The 18792-nt window shown below is 41.3% G+C and overlaps 1 protein-coding gene across 1 annotated transcript in view; it reads right to left on the bottom strand.

The window, feature by feature from the left end:
* Positions 1-18792, bottom strand: part of LOC126419795 (uncharacterized) — a 49949-nt gene that overhangs the window by 12240 nt on the left and 18917 nt on the right. Inside the window, exon 3 of the mRNA XM_050086981.1 lies at positions 340-483. Coding sequence (XP_049942938.1) covers positions 340-483 — 144 coding nt within the window. The remainder of the gene's footprint in view (positions 1-339; positions 484-18792) is intronic.

Below are 18792 nucleotides of genomic sequence, written 5' to 3'. Positions count from 1 at the left end.
ATATTTCAGTCCGTGTTTCACAGTTATTTTTGTTATTAAAATCAATTTATTATTAAAATATAAGGCATGTCGTTGTGATAGTTCCAACAAAAATCGCTAGATTGCAGGCCGATGAAAAGGTCGAACAGAATGCGAGATTTCCCGAACTGTAACGTAAGCTGTTCGAACAGTTCAAGTCGTGTTCAAACACAGCCCTACATAAAATTTTAAAATTTAAATAGCTAGATTTCTATATGTAAAATTAATTCATTCAGTTTAATAACGATTACTACCATTGTAAGTCAAAAGGCTATAGGCCACCACATTGTAGCACACTGTACTGGAGATGTGAGAGCTCACCTTTGACACCCGGAACCTGCATCGAGCGGTGTAGCCACCGGCGGCCCGTACCACAAAAGTCACCCTCTTGGCCTTGCTGGAGAGAGAGGACGGCTCGCCATTGCCTGCCCGCTCGCAGCGGACCGCGTGGTTTCCCTGAGGCTCCTGGAAGTAAGGGCGTTCTTATATTAATTACATGAGTAGCTGTCGGTACTTTTGTTTACCTCCTGCGGTATCAGTACGGATACCCTCTCTGCTTGACAATGACTATGGAGTAACTGACATTTGCTAAGAAACAACTGCCAATTGCTACGGAACAACGGACAATTGCAATGGAAAACCCGACCGATGACATCGGAAGACAATACAGAGGGAAGGACGTATTAAATGTAGCGAAGCCTCTGCACGAACGCTCTTTATGCACCTGGCCACCAGTTATCGTGGAGAGAGGGGATCACGCTATACACCACAGAATGTGCACGATATTCATCGGTATGGCCTAGGCGTTATTGTCTGGGTAGATATTACGCACTATGTCCGAACACCGCTGCATATCTTTGTGCAAGGTACCGTTACAGCAAAGCGATATTGCTGGGAGATTATTCTGGCTCATCTCCATCTATTTATGGGAGCGGTAGATCCCGACTTTCTGTTTATAGACGAAAATGGCCTTCTGCTGAGGTGTCGGACACATAGAAAAGTGAAGAACACATAGGAAAGTGAAGATATTGAACGTAAGTAAGTGCCTGCCTATTGTCCGGGTCTAAACCCTATACAGCTTGCCTGTGATGTTCCTTTCAGATGTGTTTCTCAACTATCACCCTCTCCCCGAACCGCGCAAGAACTGAAAACCGCCTTGAGAGAAGTGAGGGACAATGCCCAAGAACTCATCAACAGTTCTGTAGCCAGCATTAATAACGGATGCAAAATTTGAATTAGTACCGGAGGAGGACATATTCCTCACTAAGAGTGCAATATTGGGAGTGTGAACTGTGTCACACATGAACGTTATTTATGTCAATTATCCTGATTTCCTATGTGGTGAAATCTGTACTATTTTTCGTTACAAATACAACACTTTACCTCTATTATGTGTGTACTGTGATTCATGTTGCCATCATTGCCTTTGATTAGTTTTGTCCAACAATGACTCTGTTCCTTATCTGTTGTCAAGCAGTGTAACTGACTATTCAGTAATTTCATGGTATTTTAAGAAATATCACTACTGGTATCCAAAGTATGAAATAGTGCTTGTGAAAATAGTCTTCCACCTTAGTTTAATGAAAATTAAATTTTGTGCAGTATCTGTGCAGCAAACAGGAAACAGAAGTGCAATAGTGAAAATTATATGCCATGTGCGTAACATGTGCAGCAGGCGATGAACATATCAGATTTCAGCAACATGTGCCTGCAATATTAAGTTCACTGACGGAAAAAGTGTCACACCAACAACAACTTGGCATCATACCACCAAATTGGTACTTCAGTGTTTTCATGCCTGTGCGAGATGCTGATCAGAATTTCATCCATCTTCTTCTTAGATCCTTAGCGATAAGGTTGATTAGCAGCAGCTCGCCGTACATTCCTCTCTTTACACAGTGCGACCATAACTGTTGAAGTGCCATACAAGAAAGGCCAGCACCAACGTAGTTCAACAGTTCGGGTCGAACTGTGCAACTAATAGTGCTACCTGTTCTTCTACATATTTGTAATGACAGTATTTGAAGTCTGCGCAGTCTCATGTATTTGTATCTAAAATGATATGCATTTCTGTTTTGTCCTTGACTATTGTTGTTTTAGAACTGACTTTTATTATAAATGAGGTTCGGTAAAATTTATAACATAGCATCTATTACTTTTGTCTATTTATAATAGGTCATCAGATGGTGGCTTAAACCCGAAACGCGTGATAACAGTTAACAAACAAATTCAGAGAAAACTACCGACTATTTTTAAGCAATCACACAGCCTTTTTAGACGCTTTCCAATATTTATATTCATAACGGTTGCATCCCTCTACAAAAACTTTCAGTCTGACTCAGAAGTGTTTATGACGTCATACCGTCTTAAGCAATTGTACAATGATTTAATTCTGTAGGTATATTATTCAGCGGCATATGTGGGTACCACCTTAGAATTTGGTTGTGAATAGGATTAGTGGCAGAGAAGTAACAAATTTAAACGTAACGCATGATGCGGAAATTTTTCACGCATCTCAGTGTTTATGACGTCATATCTCCTGAACTATGGGTCGTATAATGATATAATTCTGCAGGTACAATCACTGCTGTATGTGAATACTGTCTGAAAAATATGTCACGAATTCAGTTAGTAATAAAGAAGTAATAAATTAAAACGCCATGCCTGATGCGGCAATGTTATTGTATGAACAGCGAAAATGTAGCACGCGATAAACTGTTTTCCTTTCATCATTTTTTGGGGCTGTCAGCGAGAAAAAGCTTGAAAAGGATTGAGATTATGTGTAAAGCTTGTTGCTAGTCATTAAGTGCTCTCATTTTCAAATACTGTATGAATAAAGTCTGGGAAACTGCGCGTCGTGGGTTACACTACCTTTTTCATCCCCAGACTCCGTCTCTTTGATATGCAGGTAGTTCTTACCGCCACAGCGATTCTCTGCAGACAATAAGTGATATGTGTACCAAGTTTGGTTGAAAACGGTCCAGTGGTTTAGAAGATGTGGAACATACATACATACATACATACAAAGTATGAGCCGAAACATTATGTCCACCTGCTTAATAGTATGTTGTTCCACTTTTCAAACACAGTTCAGCAAAGATTCTACTTTGCATGGGTTCTACAAGTCCTTGACAAGATTCCAGAAGTATGTGGCATCAGACGTCTGCGAACAGGTCAAGCAATTCCCGCAAATCACAGGATGGTGTTTTATGGACACGCAGCTGGCACCCGACACATGCTCCAGAGGAAACAGATCAGACACATTTTTTGGCCGAGATGTCAATATGAGTTCACTTTAATGCCTTTCAAACCACCGTAGCGCGATTCTCACATTGCAGGACGGACACTTATCGTGCTGGAAGATGTCATCGCCCTAGGGGGAGACTTCAAACATGGCTCTGAGCACTATGGGACTTAACATCTGTGGTCATCAGTCCCCTAGAACTTAGAACTACTTAAACCTAACTAACCTAAGGACATCACACACATCCATGCCCGAGGCAGGATTCGAACCTGCGACCGTAGCAGTCGCGCGGTTCCGGACTGAGCGCCTAGAACCGCTAGACCACCGCGGCCGGCCAGACTTCAAACATGAAACGATGCAGGTGATCCGCAGTAATGTTCACGGATTACCACCAGAGATCCCTTGGAAGCCCAATTCATTGTATTCCGTAGCATAGTCCTTACCTCCCCAGCCTGCATCTGTAGCACGGTTGCCGGCCGCGGTGACCGAGCGGTTCTAGGCGCTTCAGTCCGGAACCGCCCGACTGCTACGGTCGCAGGCTCGAATCCCGCATAGGGCATCGATGTGTGTGATGTCCTTAGGTTAGTTAGGTTTAAGAAGTTCTAAGTGTAGGGGACTGATGACCTCAGATGTTAAGTCCCATAGTGCTCAGAGACATTTGAATCATTTTGTGGCGCCGTTCATGCTTCGTGCAGTGATTCGTCTGGATGACGGCATGTAAGGACCCAACCATCGATCTGGTGTAACAAGAAAGGCGATTCATTCGACAGGCGACACGTTTCCATCTTTCCACGGCGAAAACTCAGTGATGCTGTGCCAACTGCAGTCATCACTGACGATGTCTTTGGATCAACACAGCAATACATAGGGGTCGTGTGATGTGAAGTTCCATGCTCCACAATGACCATTGAACGCTGTGCTCCGAAACATTTGTGTCTGCACCAGCATAATACCCTGTCATCAGATCTACTTCAGATCGCTGCCTATCCTGGATTACACATAGGAGACCCGTCGACTACGTTTTGTGATGAGACGTGGTCGTCCAATACCATACGGCCTACTCGTTGTTTCACATCCTTCAACCACTTTCCGCAAGGGCTCACGACAGGTTACGCCAACAGGCTACCAACTTCGCCGTTTCAGAGATTGTCGTTTCCAGCCGCAGCGTCCCAGAAATGTGAGCCGGTCGCTGTGGCCGAGCGGTTCTAGGCGCTTCAGTCCGGAACCGCGCTGCTGCTACGGTCGCAGGTTCGAATCCTGCCTCAGGCATGGATGTGTGTGATGTCCTTGGGTTGGTTAGGTTTAAGTAGTTCGAAGTCTAAGGGACTGTTGACCTCAGATGTTAAGTCCCATAGTGCTTAGAGCCATTTGAACCATTTTGAACCAAAAATGTGTCCTTTGGCAAAACCGTTTACAGCTGTGGATTTCCGAATTTACTGTCCGTATTTTCGCTATAATAACTGCCATTCGTCTCTCTTCCGCTTACATTCTTTCCTCACGGCCTCACGTGCTCTCAGCACCACCAGGAGGTATTCAGCCTCGCGGTGGGCAGTGGTCATAATGTTTTGATTCGTCAGTGTCTAATGTGTATGGATGTCTAACACACGTGCATTTTATTTTTGTTGAGCTTGCTCACCCAAACTTCATTGGTCTCAAAATGAAATTGCAAGTGCTTTAATGCGTTTTACAGCTGCAAAGTAGTCGGCAAGGTATGTTCCTTTACTGAACGATTTATTGATTTTGGGTACCATTTCAGACAAATGAAACAGGGATGTGTCAAAACACATTTGGTTAAAGAAGTAAAAAAAAAAATGGATAAAATAGCGTGCTGCAAACGATGGAGATTTAAAAATCAAATTTAGTTAGCTAACAATGGAAAAGGCATACACGAGCTTCCAATATTAGCAAAAGGATTGTGTTTTAACATATGTTAACTTCTGTATCCATGGTCTCAGGGTATTATCTTTGGGTACTAATCAAAATCTCGCAGCCCCTGCTTAAATTTTGACCAAAGTTCATCAGCATGGCGCCCGAAGATTCCGGCATGAAGAGTCATCCTCGTTCAGCCAACAGCCTTCTCAAAGAGGGCGGAGGAGCTGACAAAGGTTCAGGGCACCCTTTTGCCCTTGCGTTGCAAAACTGCCTCTAAAAGACCGAAGAATCAGCAATGATCAGCGTCGTGAGGATGCAGAGGGCAATAGAAACCACTAGATTAGAGACATATAATGTGTATCCACATGACATGTAGCTACCAATTCAAATACTGTCATGTTAATCTTTCCATTCGTGGAATATTCCGGATTAGACCCTCATTCGGATCTCGAGGAGATGACTTCCAAGGGCGAGGTGACCACGAGAAAAAAAAGTGAGTCTGAGCGTGTAACGTCAGAAGTTTGAAAGTGTCTAAGAAAAAGCCTGAAAACGGGAATCCAAAGGCTCAATCTAGATACAACGGGGAGGGGGAAAACACTGAATTGAAGCGGATTTCTGATCACACGGATATAGAGCAATCTCAAAATCAGAAAAAATTATGTACAATGGGAGTTGGATTCGTTTTGAGTAGGAAAGTAGGACCGATCTTGAGTTACGTGAAAAGGTCAATGATAGGATCTTTCTCACCTTAATCGACAGTAAACCAACGCCAACAGTATTAGCTCAGGTTTACAACTATGAAGAGAGAGAGAGAGCGTTGTTTGAAGACATTAAACGTGTAATTCAGTATGTAAAGGGAGACGGAAAACTAATAACCTGTTGTAGGGGTAGGAATAGAAGACAGGGTTTCAGAGGAAAATGTTGTTGTTGTTGTGGTCTTCAGTCCTGAGACTGGTTTGATGCAGCTCTCCATGCTACTCTATCCTGTGCAAGCTTCTTCATCTCCCAGTACCTACTGCAACCTACATCCTTCTGAATCTGCTTAGTGTATTCATCTCTTGGTCTCCCTCTACGATTTTTACCCTCCACGCTGCCCTCAAATGCTAAATTTGTGATCCCTTGATGCCTCAAAACATGTCCTACCAACCGATCCCTTCTTCTAGTCAAGTTGTGCCACAAACTTCTCTTCTCCCCAATCCTATTCAATACCTCCTCATTAGTTACGTGATCTACCCACCTTATCTTCAGCATTCTTCTGTAGCACCACATTTCGAAAGCTTCTATTCTCTTCCTGCCCAAACTGGTTATCGTCCATGTTTCACTTCCATACATGGCTACACTCCATACAAATACTTTCAGAAACGACTTCCTGACACTTAAATCTACACTCGATGTTAACAAATTTCTCTTCTTCAGAAACGATTTTCTTGCCATTGCCAGTCTACATTTTATATCCTCTCTACTTCGACCATCATCAGTTATTTTACTCCCTAAATAGCAAAACTCCTTTACTACTTTAAGTGTCTCATTTCGTAATCTAATCCCCTCAGCATCACCCGATTTAATTTGACTACATTCCATTATCCTCGTCTTGCTTTTGTTGATGTTCATCTTATACCCTCCTTTCAAGACACTATCCATTCCATTCAACTGCTCTTCCAAGTCCTTTGGTGTCTGACAGAATTACAATATCATCGGCGAACCTCAAAGTTTTTACTTCTTCTCCATGAATTTTAATACCTATTCCGAATTTTTCTTTTGTTTCCTTTACTGCTTTCTCAATATACAGATTGAATAACATCGGGAGGAGGCTACAACCCTGTCTCACTCCTTTCCCAACCACTGCTTCCCTTTCATGCCCCTCGACTCTTATAACTGCCATCTGGTTTCTGTACAAATTGTAAATAGCCTTTCGCTCCCTGTATTTCACCCCGGCCACCTTCAGAATTTGAAAGAGAGTGTTCCAGTTAACGTTGTCAAAAGCTTTCTCAGAGGAAAATTTGAGTTTGGTATTAGGAGTTCGACAGGGTTTCTTTTTTGTGTGTGTGTCATCAGTCTTCTGACTGGTTTGATGCGGCCCGCCACGAATTCCTCTCCTGTGTCAACCTATTCATCTCAGAGTAGCACTTGCATCTTCAGTTAGTTGCTGGATATATTCCAATCTCTGTCTTTCCCTACATTTTTTACCCTCTATGGCCCCCTCTAGTACCATGGAAGTTATCCCCTGGTATCTTCACAGCTTTCCTATCAACCTGTCCTTTCCTCTTGTCAGTGTTTTTGACATATTCCTTTCCGATTCTGCGCAGCACGTCCTCATTCCTCGCCTTATCAGTCCACCTAATTAGCAACATTCGTTCAAAGAAGCACATCTACTGTTCTGGTTTTCTCACAGTCCATATTTCACTACCACACAACGTTGCGCTCCAAACTACATTCTACTCTAAATAAGGTCTATGTTAAATACTAGTAGAATTCTCTTCGCCAGGAATGCCCTTTCTGCCAGTGCTAGGCTGCTTTTGATGTCCTCTTTACTCTGTCCGACATCGATTATTTTGATACCTCGTAGCAGAATTCCTTAACCTACTTCGTGACTATCAATACTGACATTAAGTTTCTCTCTGTTACTAAGTTTCTGCTACTTCTCATTACTTTCGTCTTTCTTCGATTTACTCTCAATCCATAATGCCGCGCGGGGTAGCCGGCCTTGCCGTCCGCGCGGCTACTCCCGTCGGAGGTTCGAGTCCTCCCTCTGGCATGGGTGTGAGAGTCGTCCTTAGCGTAAGTTAGTTTAAGTTAGATTAAATAGTGTATAAGTCTAGGGACCGATGATCTCAGCAGTTTGGTCCCAAAGGAACTTACCACAAATTTCCAAAAAATGGCTCTGAGCACTATGCGACTTAACTTCTGAGGTCATCAGTCGCCTAGAACTTAGAACTAATTAAACCTAACTAACTTAAGGACATCACACACATCCATGCCCGAGGCAGGATTCGAACCTGCGACCGTAGCGGTCGCTCGGCTCCAGACTGTAGCGCCTAGAACCGCACGGCCACTCCGGCCGGCACAAATTTCCAAATTTGCAATCTGTATTCTGTACACATTAAACTGTTCATTCTAGTCAGCATATTCTGCCACTTTCACTGAGGACAGCTATCTCATCAGCGAATCTTATCAGCGATATCCTTTCGTCTTGAATTTTAATTCCCCTGTTGAACATATCTTTTATTTCTATCACTGCTTCTTCGACGTATAAACTTAGCAGGGGCGAAAGACTACATCCCTTCTTGCACCCTTTTTAATTGGAGCACTTCGTTCTTGGTCTTCCACTCCTGTTGTTCCCGCTCGGCTCTTTTACATGCTGTATATTACCCGTCTCGCATTACAGCTTACGCCTGTTTCCTTCAGAATTTCGAACGCCTTGTACCTTCTGACAATGTTGAATGCTCTCTCCAGGTCGAGAAATCCTTTGAACTTGTCTCGATTTTTCTTTAGTCTTGCTTCTGTTATCAAACGCAGCCTCAGAATTACCTCTCTGGAGCCTTCATCTGTCCGAAAGCCAAACTGATCGCTATTTAACGCATTCTCAATGTTCTTTTCCGTTCTGCTGTATATTATTCTTGTCAGCAACTTGGATGCATGAGCTGTTTAGCTGATTGTGCGATAATTCTTGCACTTGTCAGCTCCTGCAGTGTTGGTAATTGTCCAGGTGATACTTTACAGAGTCAGCTGGTATATCGCCAGACTCGTACATTATACACTCGAATAGTCGTTTTGTTGGCACGTTCCACAATGATTTTAGAAATTCTGATGGAATATTATCGATACATTTACCTTATTTGACCTTGTCTTCCAAAGCTCATTTACACTCTGATTCTAATACAGGATCCCCTATCTCTTCTATGTCGGCTCCTGTTTCTTCCACTATCACATTAGACAAGTGTTTCGCCTCGTAGAAACCTTAATGTACTCTTTCCACTTATCCGCTTTCTCTGCATGTAACACCGAAATTGCCAATGCGCTCACCGGCCGCGGTGGCCGAGAGGTTCTAGGCGCTTCAGTCCGGAACCGCGCGACTGCTACGGTCACAGGTTCGAATCCTGACTCGGGCATAGGTGTGTGTGACGTCCTTAGGTTAGTTAGGTTTAAGTAGTTCTAAGTCTAGGGGACTGATGACCTCAAATGTTGAGCCCCATAGTGCTCAGAGCAATTTGAACCATTTTTGAACCCATTGCGCTCCGAATGTTACCACCCCTGCATTTAATTTCACCGAAAAGTGTTTTCGTTTCTCTACGTGGTGAGTCAGTCTTCGGACAATCAGTTCCTGTTCTATTTCTTCACATTTTTCGTGCAGCCATTTCGCCTGACCTTCTCTGCACATCCCATTTATTTCATTCTTAAGCTGCTTATATTTCTCTATTCCTGTATTTCCTTGAACATTTCTGTTCCTTCTTTCACCAATCAACTAAAGTACGCTTTCTGTAGCCCATGACTGACATCTGTGACTGCCCTTTTTAGAGATGTCCATTCCTCTCCAGATGAACTTCGTAATGAACTATTCCTTATCTCAATATCTATAGCCTTAGACAACTTCATTACTTGCGTATTGATTTTTGCAGACTAGTCTCTTAAACTTCAGCCGGTTCTTCGTCACTACTACATAGTGATCTGTGTCTAAATCTGCTCTTGAGTACACCTTACAATCCAGTACCTGATTTCGGAATTTCTGCCTGATCGTGATGTAAACTAAATGAAATCTTCCCGTACATCCCGGCCTTTTCCAAACATACCTCCTTCTCTTGTGATTCTTGAACAGAGTATTCGCTGTTAGTAGCTGGAATTTATTGCAGCATGTTTAAGAGATGGCGTGAAAAGTGGGTATTATATAAAGGAAACAGAGGAGCTGAGAATTAGCGATATGTTTAAGACTTCTGGCGAGGAGACGAGACTGACAGGGATGAGAAAGTTTCGGGAGTTAAGAGGCCGATTGTAAGACTGAAAGCAGATTGACAGGTATTTTTTATAAAGGCAATAAACCCGACGCGATTAAGACCAAAGATGTATTGCTGCACCTCCAAGAAACGTGGAGGGGCATGCCAAAGCTTAAGACATATAAATTTAAGAAGCTTTAAGTTGGGAGGAGACAATTGTACAAGAACTGTCAACGAAAAGTTTATGGGTGTAGGGCACAGAAATGTAAGTTTGATGATTTTTGAAGTAGGAGCTAGGCCTCGATCTTATCAAAGGGAAACAGTTTTAGTGGGTCGTTAAACATGTTTCGTATTTAATGATGCCACGTTCGCGAGTAGCTGAGTACTGCCCATTTCTTTTAGTTAGTGTCCTGCTGTAAGTAGGCTGTTTAGGTTTTCTTATTGGTAACGCCACATAGCGCTCTGTATGAAAATCACTGGCTGTGCTGTGTGCAGTCTGTGGCTGGTTGGCATTGTTGTAATACTCGCTATTGTAGCGTTGGGCAGTTGGCTGTTAACAGCGCGTAGCGTAGGGCAGTTGGAGGTGAGCCGCCAGCAGTGGTGGATGTGGGGAGAGAAATGGTGGAGTTTTGAAATTTGTAAGACTGGATGTCATGAACTGCTATATATATTATGACTTTTCAACACTATTAAGGTAAATACATTGTTTGTTCTCTATCAAAATCATTCATTTGCTAACTATGCCTATCAGTAGTTAGTGCCTTCAGTAGTTTGAATCTTTTATTTTGCTGGCAGTAGTGGCGCTCGCTGTATTGCAGTAGTTCGAGTAACGAACAATTTTGGTGAGGTAAGTGATTTGTGAAAGGTGTACGTTAATGTTAGTCAGGGCCATTCGTTTGTAGGGATTTTTGAAAGTCAGATTGCGTTGCGCTAAAAATTTTATGTGTCAGTTTAGTGTTGATCAGAATAGGTAAAGAGTGAAATGTCTGAGTGCGTTCAGTTCTGCTCAGCTGTTCGAAAATCAAATAATGTAAGAGGTTTATCAGCACAGTAATTAATTAATTTTTCTAAGGGGACGTTTCATATGTCGACCCTTAGCTGAGGATACGTCACTGGAATCTTCTGATTTTTTCTTGTAGTTTGTGCAATTAGTGCAGCCTTCGTTTATTGCTAGAGCGTAATTGTAGAGAGAATTTCCTTTGTAATTGCAGTCTTTCATTGTTGTACAGTAAAACAGTTGTGGCATGCATGTAGATTTGCACCAAGTGTTTCGCAGCTGCGCTTGCAATTAAGTAGATATTATTTTCAGTGCTATATTAATGTGTTTTCTTATTTTGGTCTTCAAATTGTGCTTTTCTGTGTTGTCGTGTGAAATATTGTGACAATAATGGCGTGTGAAAAACGTAACACTAGGCTCCAAAGTAAACTGAGAAATGACAGTGAAGACGAAAGCAGTGTATTAGCGCCACCGTGTAATGAATTAACTAATGCTTAAAGTAGTAATTTCGTAATTGTGCATAGGGAAATGGAGCGGGCTGCAAATGAGTGAAACAATTACTGAACAGGGAAGCATTATCGATCGATTGGTCGGCAGCAGCTTGCCTCAGGAATCCGAAATGACAGGACACAATCTTACAAATACTGTAGATTCAGGTTTTGCGTCCTCGCCGTTTTTTCAAATAAGTCAAGACACATTTTCTGCTTTTCAAAATGCGAATATTGCCGGTTCAAATGCATTGCCGAATAGCTCTGAGGAACATGTTTCAGACACCAGTGCATTTTTATTACAATTAATGCAACAAATGGGACAAAAGCTTCAAAAGTTAGACACAATGGAAAAAAATCTTTAAAAGTTAGACACAATGGAACAACACCAGAGACAAACACAGCAACAGTTAGACACAATGGAACAAAATCAGAGACAAACACAGCAAAAGCTTCAAAAGTTAGACACCACACTTGAACAAACACGTGAAGATTTAACTACTGAGTTACATAACGTTGAATGGAAATGTCAAAAAGTCTGTAATGACGTAAAAACACAAATCTGTGAGCATTTTCAACCTATTATTTCGCGGCATGAAAATGCATTACAGAATCACGAAGCAGCCATAAAAGAACCGCAAATCATTGTTCATGAAAATCATGAGGCCTTGTGTGCTAAAATTGACTCAGTTGCATCTACCGATTCGGTTATGCTACCTGCAAATACTCAGGAAAACTTAAAGAACACAGTAGACACGATTTCAACACAAATGGACACTCTGAAACTTGGTTCAGAAAAACACACTGAGGAAATAAGTACACTATCGGAGAAAGTAGCCGAACTTTCGGATCAGTTCCCTAACTTATCTGCAAAGGTAGATGATGATCTGAATGACACGAGACCTGTAGCCATCACAGACACAGAAGAGTATGAACAAATTAAGAAATTCAAACAAAATCAGAATCTAATTAATACGCAACACAAAAGAGAAATCCGGGAAGTACAAGATCAGTTGGCACAAGAAATACAAAAATTACATATTTCAGAGGACACTCGCGCTCCAACACGGGAAGAGCAACTTACATCTACATCTACATCCATACTCCGCAAGCCACCTGACGGTGGGTGGCGGAGGGTACCCTGAGTACCTTTATCGGTTCTCCCTTCTATTCCAGTCTCGTATTGTTCGTGGAAAGAAGGATTGTCGGTATGCTTCTGTGTGGGCTCTAATCTCTCTGATTTTATCGTCATGGTCTCTTCGCGAGATATACGTAGGAGGGAGCAATATACTGCTTGACTCTTTGGTGAAGGTATGTTCTCGAAACTTTAACAAAAGCCTGTACAGAGCTACTGAGCGTCTCTCCTGCAGTCTTCCACTGGAGTTTATCTATCATATCCGTAACACTTTCGCGATTACTAAATGATCCTGTAACGAAGCGCGCTGCTCTCCGTTGGATCCTCTCAATCTCTTCTATCAACCCTACCTGGTACGGATCCCACACTGTTGAGCAGTATTCAAGCAGTGGGCGAACAAGCGTACTGTAACCTACTTCCTTTGCTTTCGGATTGCATTTCCTTAGGATTCTTCCAATGAATGTCTGGCATCTGCTTTACCGACAGTCAACTTTATATGATCATTTCATTTTAAATTACTCCTAATGCGTACTCCCAGATAATTTATGGAATTAACTGCTTCCAGTTGCTGACCTGCTATTTTGTAGCTAAATGATAAGGGATCTATCTTTCTATGTATTCGCAGCACATTACACTTGTCTACATTGAGACTCAATTGCCATTCCCTGCACCATGCGTCAATTCGCTGCAGATCCTCCTGCATTTCAGTACAATTTTCCATTGTTACAACCTCTCAATACACCACAACATCATCTGCAAAAAGCCTCAGTGAACTTCTGAGTCATCCACCAGGTCATTTATGTATATTATGAATAGCAACGGTCCTATGACACTCCCCTGCGGCACACCTGAAATCACTCTTACTTCGGAAGACTTCTCTCCATTGAGAATGACATGCTGCGAAGATAAAATCAGAGAGATTAGAGCCCGCACAGAAGCATACCGTACTTAGAAGTACGGAAAAGCCACAAAATAATAACACAGGGTATTGCGGAAATTATGAAAGAAATTGGCAAGGTGCACCGAATTTTGCGATGGAACCGCCGACACGACGTAACAATGACCGATATGCTACTCGCCGACACGATGATTTTGACTAGAAGCTGTTCATTACTACACGTAAATTCAAAACATTTAAGAATTCTGGCAACGACATTCATCCACAAGCGTGGCTCCATCAATTCTCTCATTGTTTTCCTCCCAACTGGTCATTAGAGCACAGATTAGAATTTATGTATGGCTACTTAGAGAATGAACCAGCTGAAAGAATGCAATCGGTCATTCACGATTGTCACAGTGATGGAGAATTTTATCATGCCTTCCTCTCAGCATGTTGGTCTCAAGCTACACAAGACCGAGTAAAACATAGCATCATAATGATGAAACATTTCGAACAATCTGAATTTTCCAGTCTTATGAAATATTTTGAAGACATGTTGCACAAGAATCAGTACCTGTCAAACCCTACAGCCCCTCAGAACTCATCATTTGCTTAATCAAACTACCTGAACATTTACGACATATTATTTTGGCAGGACGTTGCAAAGATGACATTGAAGCTTTTCAGGGACTGTTACAAGAATTGGAAATTGACACTGACAATCGCGGAACGCGAAAACAGGAACACAACAATTACAGGTCACATCCGTCACAATTGCGCTATGAAAGAAATAATAACTGGACACGACAAGGCTATTCTCACAACACAAATCGTGACCAAAACAGACACCACCTGTATGACAACCGTTGGCAGAGTAGTAATAATTACAGGGAAAGATCACCTCTCCACGGTAGTGACTATCACAGAGACAATCAGAGAAACAGACAATATGGGAACCATAATAATTATTATCAAGGGAGACAGAATAACTTCAGACGCAACGGTCCAGCGCGCAGTTACGATTCAGGGAGAAATTCTCCACCACGTGACCGACAAGAAAGAAACTATGGAATCTACCGACATGACGACAGACGATATGATCGTAACGACAGACCTGAATTGCATCAGAACTGGCGGATTTCAAACAGGGTGGGGCCCTCTCGACAAGGTGAATTTGTAGAAATTCGGTCTCCTAATCCCAATAACGATGCGCGCCAACAAAGAGACAATAGGCAATGACTCATACCGCTGGCAGCCACAAAACGTACTTCTGAAACTGACGACGCAGCTGCCGTAGCTAGTAATTACGTAAAAATGGAAGACATTAGGGAGATCTTACTCCAGGAACACTACGTAAAACGTAACAACATTGCATATCCTGTGATTCACATTACAGTAAATGACGTAAAATTTGCGGCAGTACTTGACTCTGGCAATCCCATTTCAGTAATTAGTGAAACAGCCTTTAGCAAATGCAACAAATCGAACGATTGCCCCACACTTCCGTTACGTAAGATTAAATTACAAGGTGCAATCGTTGGAAAAAGTGTAGATGTACGCCAACAAACCAACTTAGAATTCTTCTGTGAAAGCCACAGCTTCTCTATGAACTTTCTTATTTTTCCATTATTGTCGACGGAAATTATATTGGGAGTAGACTTTTTGAATGAATACAAAGCAATCTTAAACTTTCATGATGCTGAAATAAGTTTAAAGAAAGAAGGTAAGTCAATACTTTGAAATTTGAAGATTGGCTCTCAAACCATGATGAAGAAATTAATCGGCTTTACCTCCTGTTAGACAACAGTTCGGAATTTTCGACAGAACTTGACACTAACAATCACTCTCCAAGTACTGACAGGGATGATATCGACGGCGCATTTGATACTGAGTTAATTCAGAATAAAATTCAAACAATTGAGAATTGTAATGACAGTGATGGGCAAGACCTTTTTGAGATTTTACAAGCACATTCCACAGTTTTTACTCACAAAACAGGAACAATCAAGGGATTTCAATACCAATTTCGTGTTCGTCAGCATATTAAATTTTGTGTTAGACCATACGTAATTCCGGCGCATTATAGAGACCGTGTTAGAACAGAAATACAATCTATGCTTGACGAGGGCATTATTGAGCCTGCAGTAAGCTCATACAACAATCCATTACATGTTGTTGAGAAGAAAAATGGATCGATCAGGCTTGTCTTAGATTCGAGACAAATCAATACTATCATCATTCCTGAAACAGACAGGCCGCAAACGTTAGAAGAACTTCTTCAAAATTTTAATGGTGTAAAAGTGTTGTCTTCTATTGATCTCAGATCCAGCTTTTATCAGATCGAACTTCATCCAGAATGTAGAAAATACACAGCTTTCCTTTATTTCGGCGTTTGTTATCAGTTTCGGAAACTTCCTTTTGGTTTGAACATTTCTTCGGCAGCATTCATTCGCAGCCTAAATTCCATATTACCTGAGTTCTTAAAACGTCACATCACATTGTATGTGGACGATATTCTGATAGCAGAAGCCTCATGGGAACAACACAATCGCATCCTCAACAGCGTGTTACATATTTTTGCAGAATCTGGAATTACAGTTAACTTGGAAAAGTCTGAATTCGGTAGGACAAAGGTGAAGTTTTTGGGACATATTATTTCTTCTGAAGGCATTCAGCCGGATCCTGAAAAGTTAGAAGCAATCAGAGCCATTCCAGTTCCATCCACAAAAAAACAAGTCCGCAGTTTTCTAGGTCCCGTTAATTTTTACCTTCGTTTTCTGAATATGCAAATTCTAGTTACACCAAAACTATGTTCTCTCACTGGAAAAAATACTATTTGGAACTAGGACGAACAAGCACAGTTGGAATTCAATTCTTTGAAAGAATCGCTACTTATCGCGCCAATACTAGCTCATCCAGATCTGTCACAAGATTTCTGCCTTAGCACGGATTCTTCTAAAGTGGGTCTTGGTGCCCATTTATTTCAAGAAGCCACAGAAAATGACACTACCGTTCAGAAAACCATTGCTTTTGCTAGCCGAGTGCTAACAAAATCTGAAAAAAATTATTCCGTTACTGAATTAGAAGCTTTAGCTATCGTTTGGGCATTTAACAAATTCCGTTTCTTTCTTTCTGGTAAGCACGTAAAAGTATACAGTGATCATCGTGCATTACAATTTCTTATGTCTTCAAAATTAAATCAAGACAGGTTAAAACGTTGGGCATTGTTTCTGCAAGAATTCCGCTTCACAATAGTCTACATTCCCGGCAAGGAGAACGTTGTTGCGGACGCGCTGTCACGCGCACCGGCTGGGCTTGAGAAAAGTAACACAGAAGGCAACCTGAGAAAAATTTCAGTATTCTTTACATTCAGAAAGTCGCCTTTGAAAACTTCATCTCCACATCTTTAAAGGACATTGCTCATGAACAAGATAAAGATCCGATTTGGAAAGACATCAAAACCAAATGGCATGAAAAGACACACACACAGATTCGGCATTATTATCTGGTTAGAAACAACGTACTGTTCAAACGCTGCACTGTTGATGACAAGCTATGGATACTTTGCATTCCTGACGATTTTGTCAATAAGCTCATTTGGTACATTCATTTCAGCTACGCACATTTTGGCCCACGAAAATGTTATCATATTCTTCGGACGACTTGTTATTTTAACAATATGGAAAAGAGAATTCGAAGAGTCTTGTCTATTTGTAAACTTTGTCAAAAGGCGAAACCATCTACTATCTCACATCGTGCTCCGTTGTTTCCTATCATTCCTTCTAAATTAAAAGAATTTGCTGCTGTTGATCTCTTGGGACCCCTTGTCAGAACATCGAATGGATTTTCGTACGTTCTAGTCGCTGTTGAACTTACTTCAAAATTTGTTTCTTTCACTCCGTTGCGTAAAGCCACTAGACGGTCTGTATCCAACGCCTTTGTTAAAAATTTCTTACGTGAAGTTGGCCACGTTGCTAAAGTCATTTCAGATAACGGGCCGCAATTCTGATCTGCCGTTTGGTCACGCATGCTTCGTTAATCATAAAATCAAACCTGTTTTTATTTCATTGTACTCACCACCTTGTAACCCGTCTGAACGGATTATGAAAGAAATCAATAAGCTTTGCAGACTTTATTGTCACAGAAAGCATCAGCATTGGGACAGATATTTACACTTATTTCAAAACGTACTGAATGAAAAGCCTCATGACTCCACTGCTTTACCAACTATTCTTGTACTGAAGAATGAAGAACCACCGAACAGAATCAGAGAGCTTGTACCTTTTCCGAATACACGTAAACTTCGACACAGAGACATAATTGATTTGGCTGTTAAAAATATAAATTCTGCAGCAGACAAAAGGAGAAAACGACACGGTAAAGCAAATGCAAAGAAATTATATATCGGTCAGAAAGTTCTCTTTAAAGCTCATTCATTGTCACATAAGAAGAAACACTTGAGTCACAAATTCTTTCTGATTTACAATGGACCTTACAGAATCCGACGTATACCACATGATAATTGCGTTGAAGTTGAAACTCTGCGTACTAGGAAGAGTAAAGGATTGCACCACATTTCGCATGTAAAACCGTTTATTGAGGGATAATCTGCTTTTTAACTTTGTCTTTGCCATACAACTTATCACTTTACGTTACTAGTATCCTTTGCCAGACTTAGAAACTGTTAACATGCAACAATGTTTGAAGTTAAACATCCAGTCAAGAACCAAGAGAACTTATTTAAACAGAAATTACGAATGCATTGTTATAGTGAACAGACGACACAGTGTTATTGTGTGTGTACATTCTTGCTTGTTAGTTTCACGATTACGTAACGACCATGAGGCTCACATACTTAGAACATGTACCGGTACTGCTAATGAGATTTTAATGCAACATTTTGGTTCACTTGAAAATACATTCTGGATTTAAAGTACTTTCTGAGATATATCAGATGACACAGTGGTTAGTTTATTTGACAGATACACGATTATATCACGACACTACTAATGAGTGACACAATTAATATTATTGGTTTTGCGCTGTATCTGTTTTATATCTGCACAGTTTTTCTGAATTCTTCTGGAAAGCAAAACATGTTTTAGTAGTAACTTTTGTGGTATAGCTACAATGAGACAGCCTTTTTTGTAGCATAAAAATACGTTACAGTACAGTACTTACTTCATCACGGCAACAAGTGTAACAACCACGATATCTATATGCATAACAA

Source organism: Schistocerca serialis, chromosome 9 (assembly GCF_023864345.2).
Source record: "Schistocerca serialis cubense isolate TAMUIC-IGC-003099 chromosome 9, iqSchSeri2.2, whole genome shotgun sequence".
Lineage (NCBI taxonomy): Eukaryota > Metazoa > Arthropoda > Insecta > Orthoptera > Acrididae > Schistocerca > Schistocerca serialis.
The sequence above is the reverse complement of the archived record's forward strand: the minus strand, read 5'-3'. Positions and strand labels throughout refer to the sequence as shown.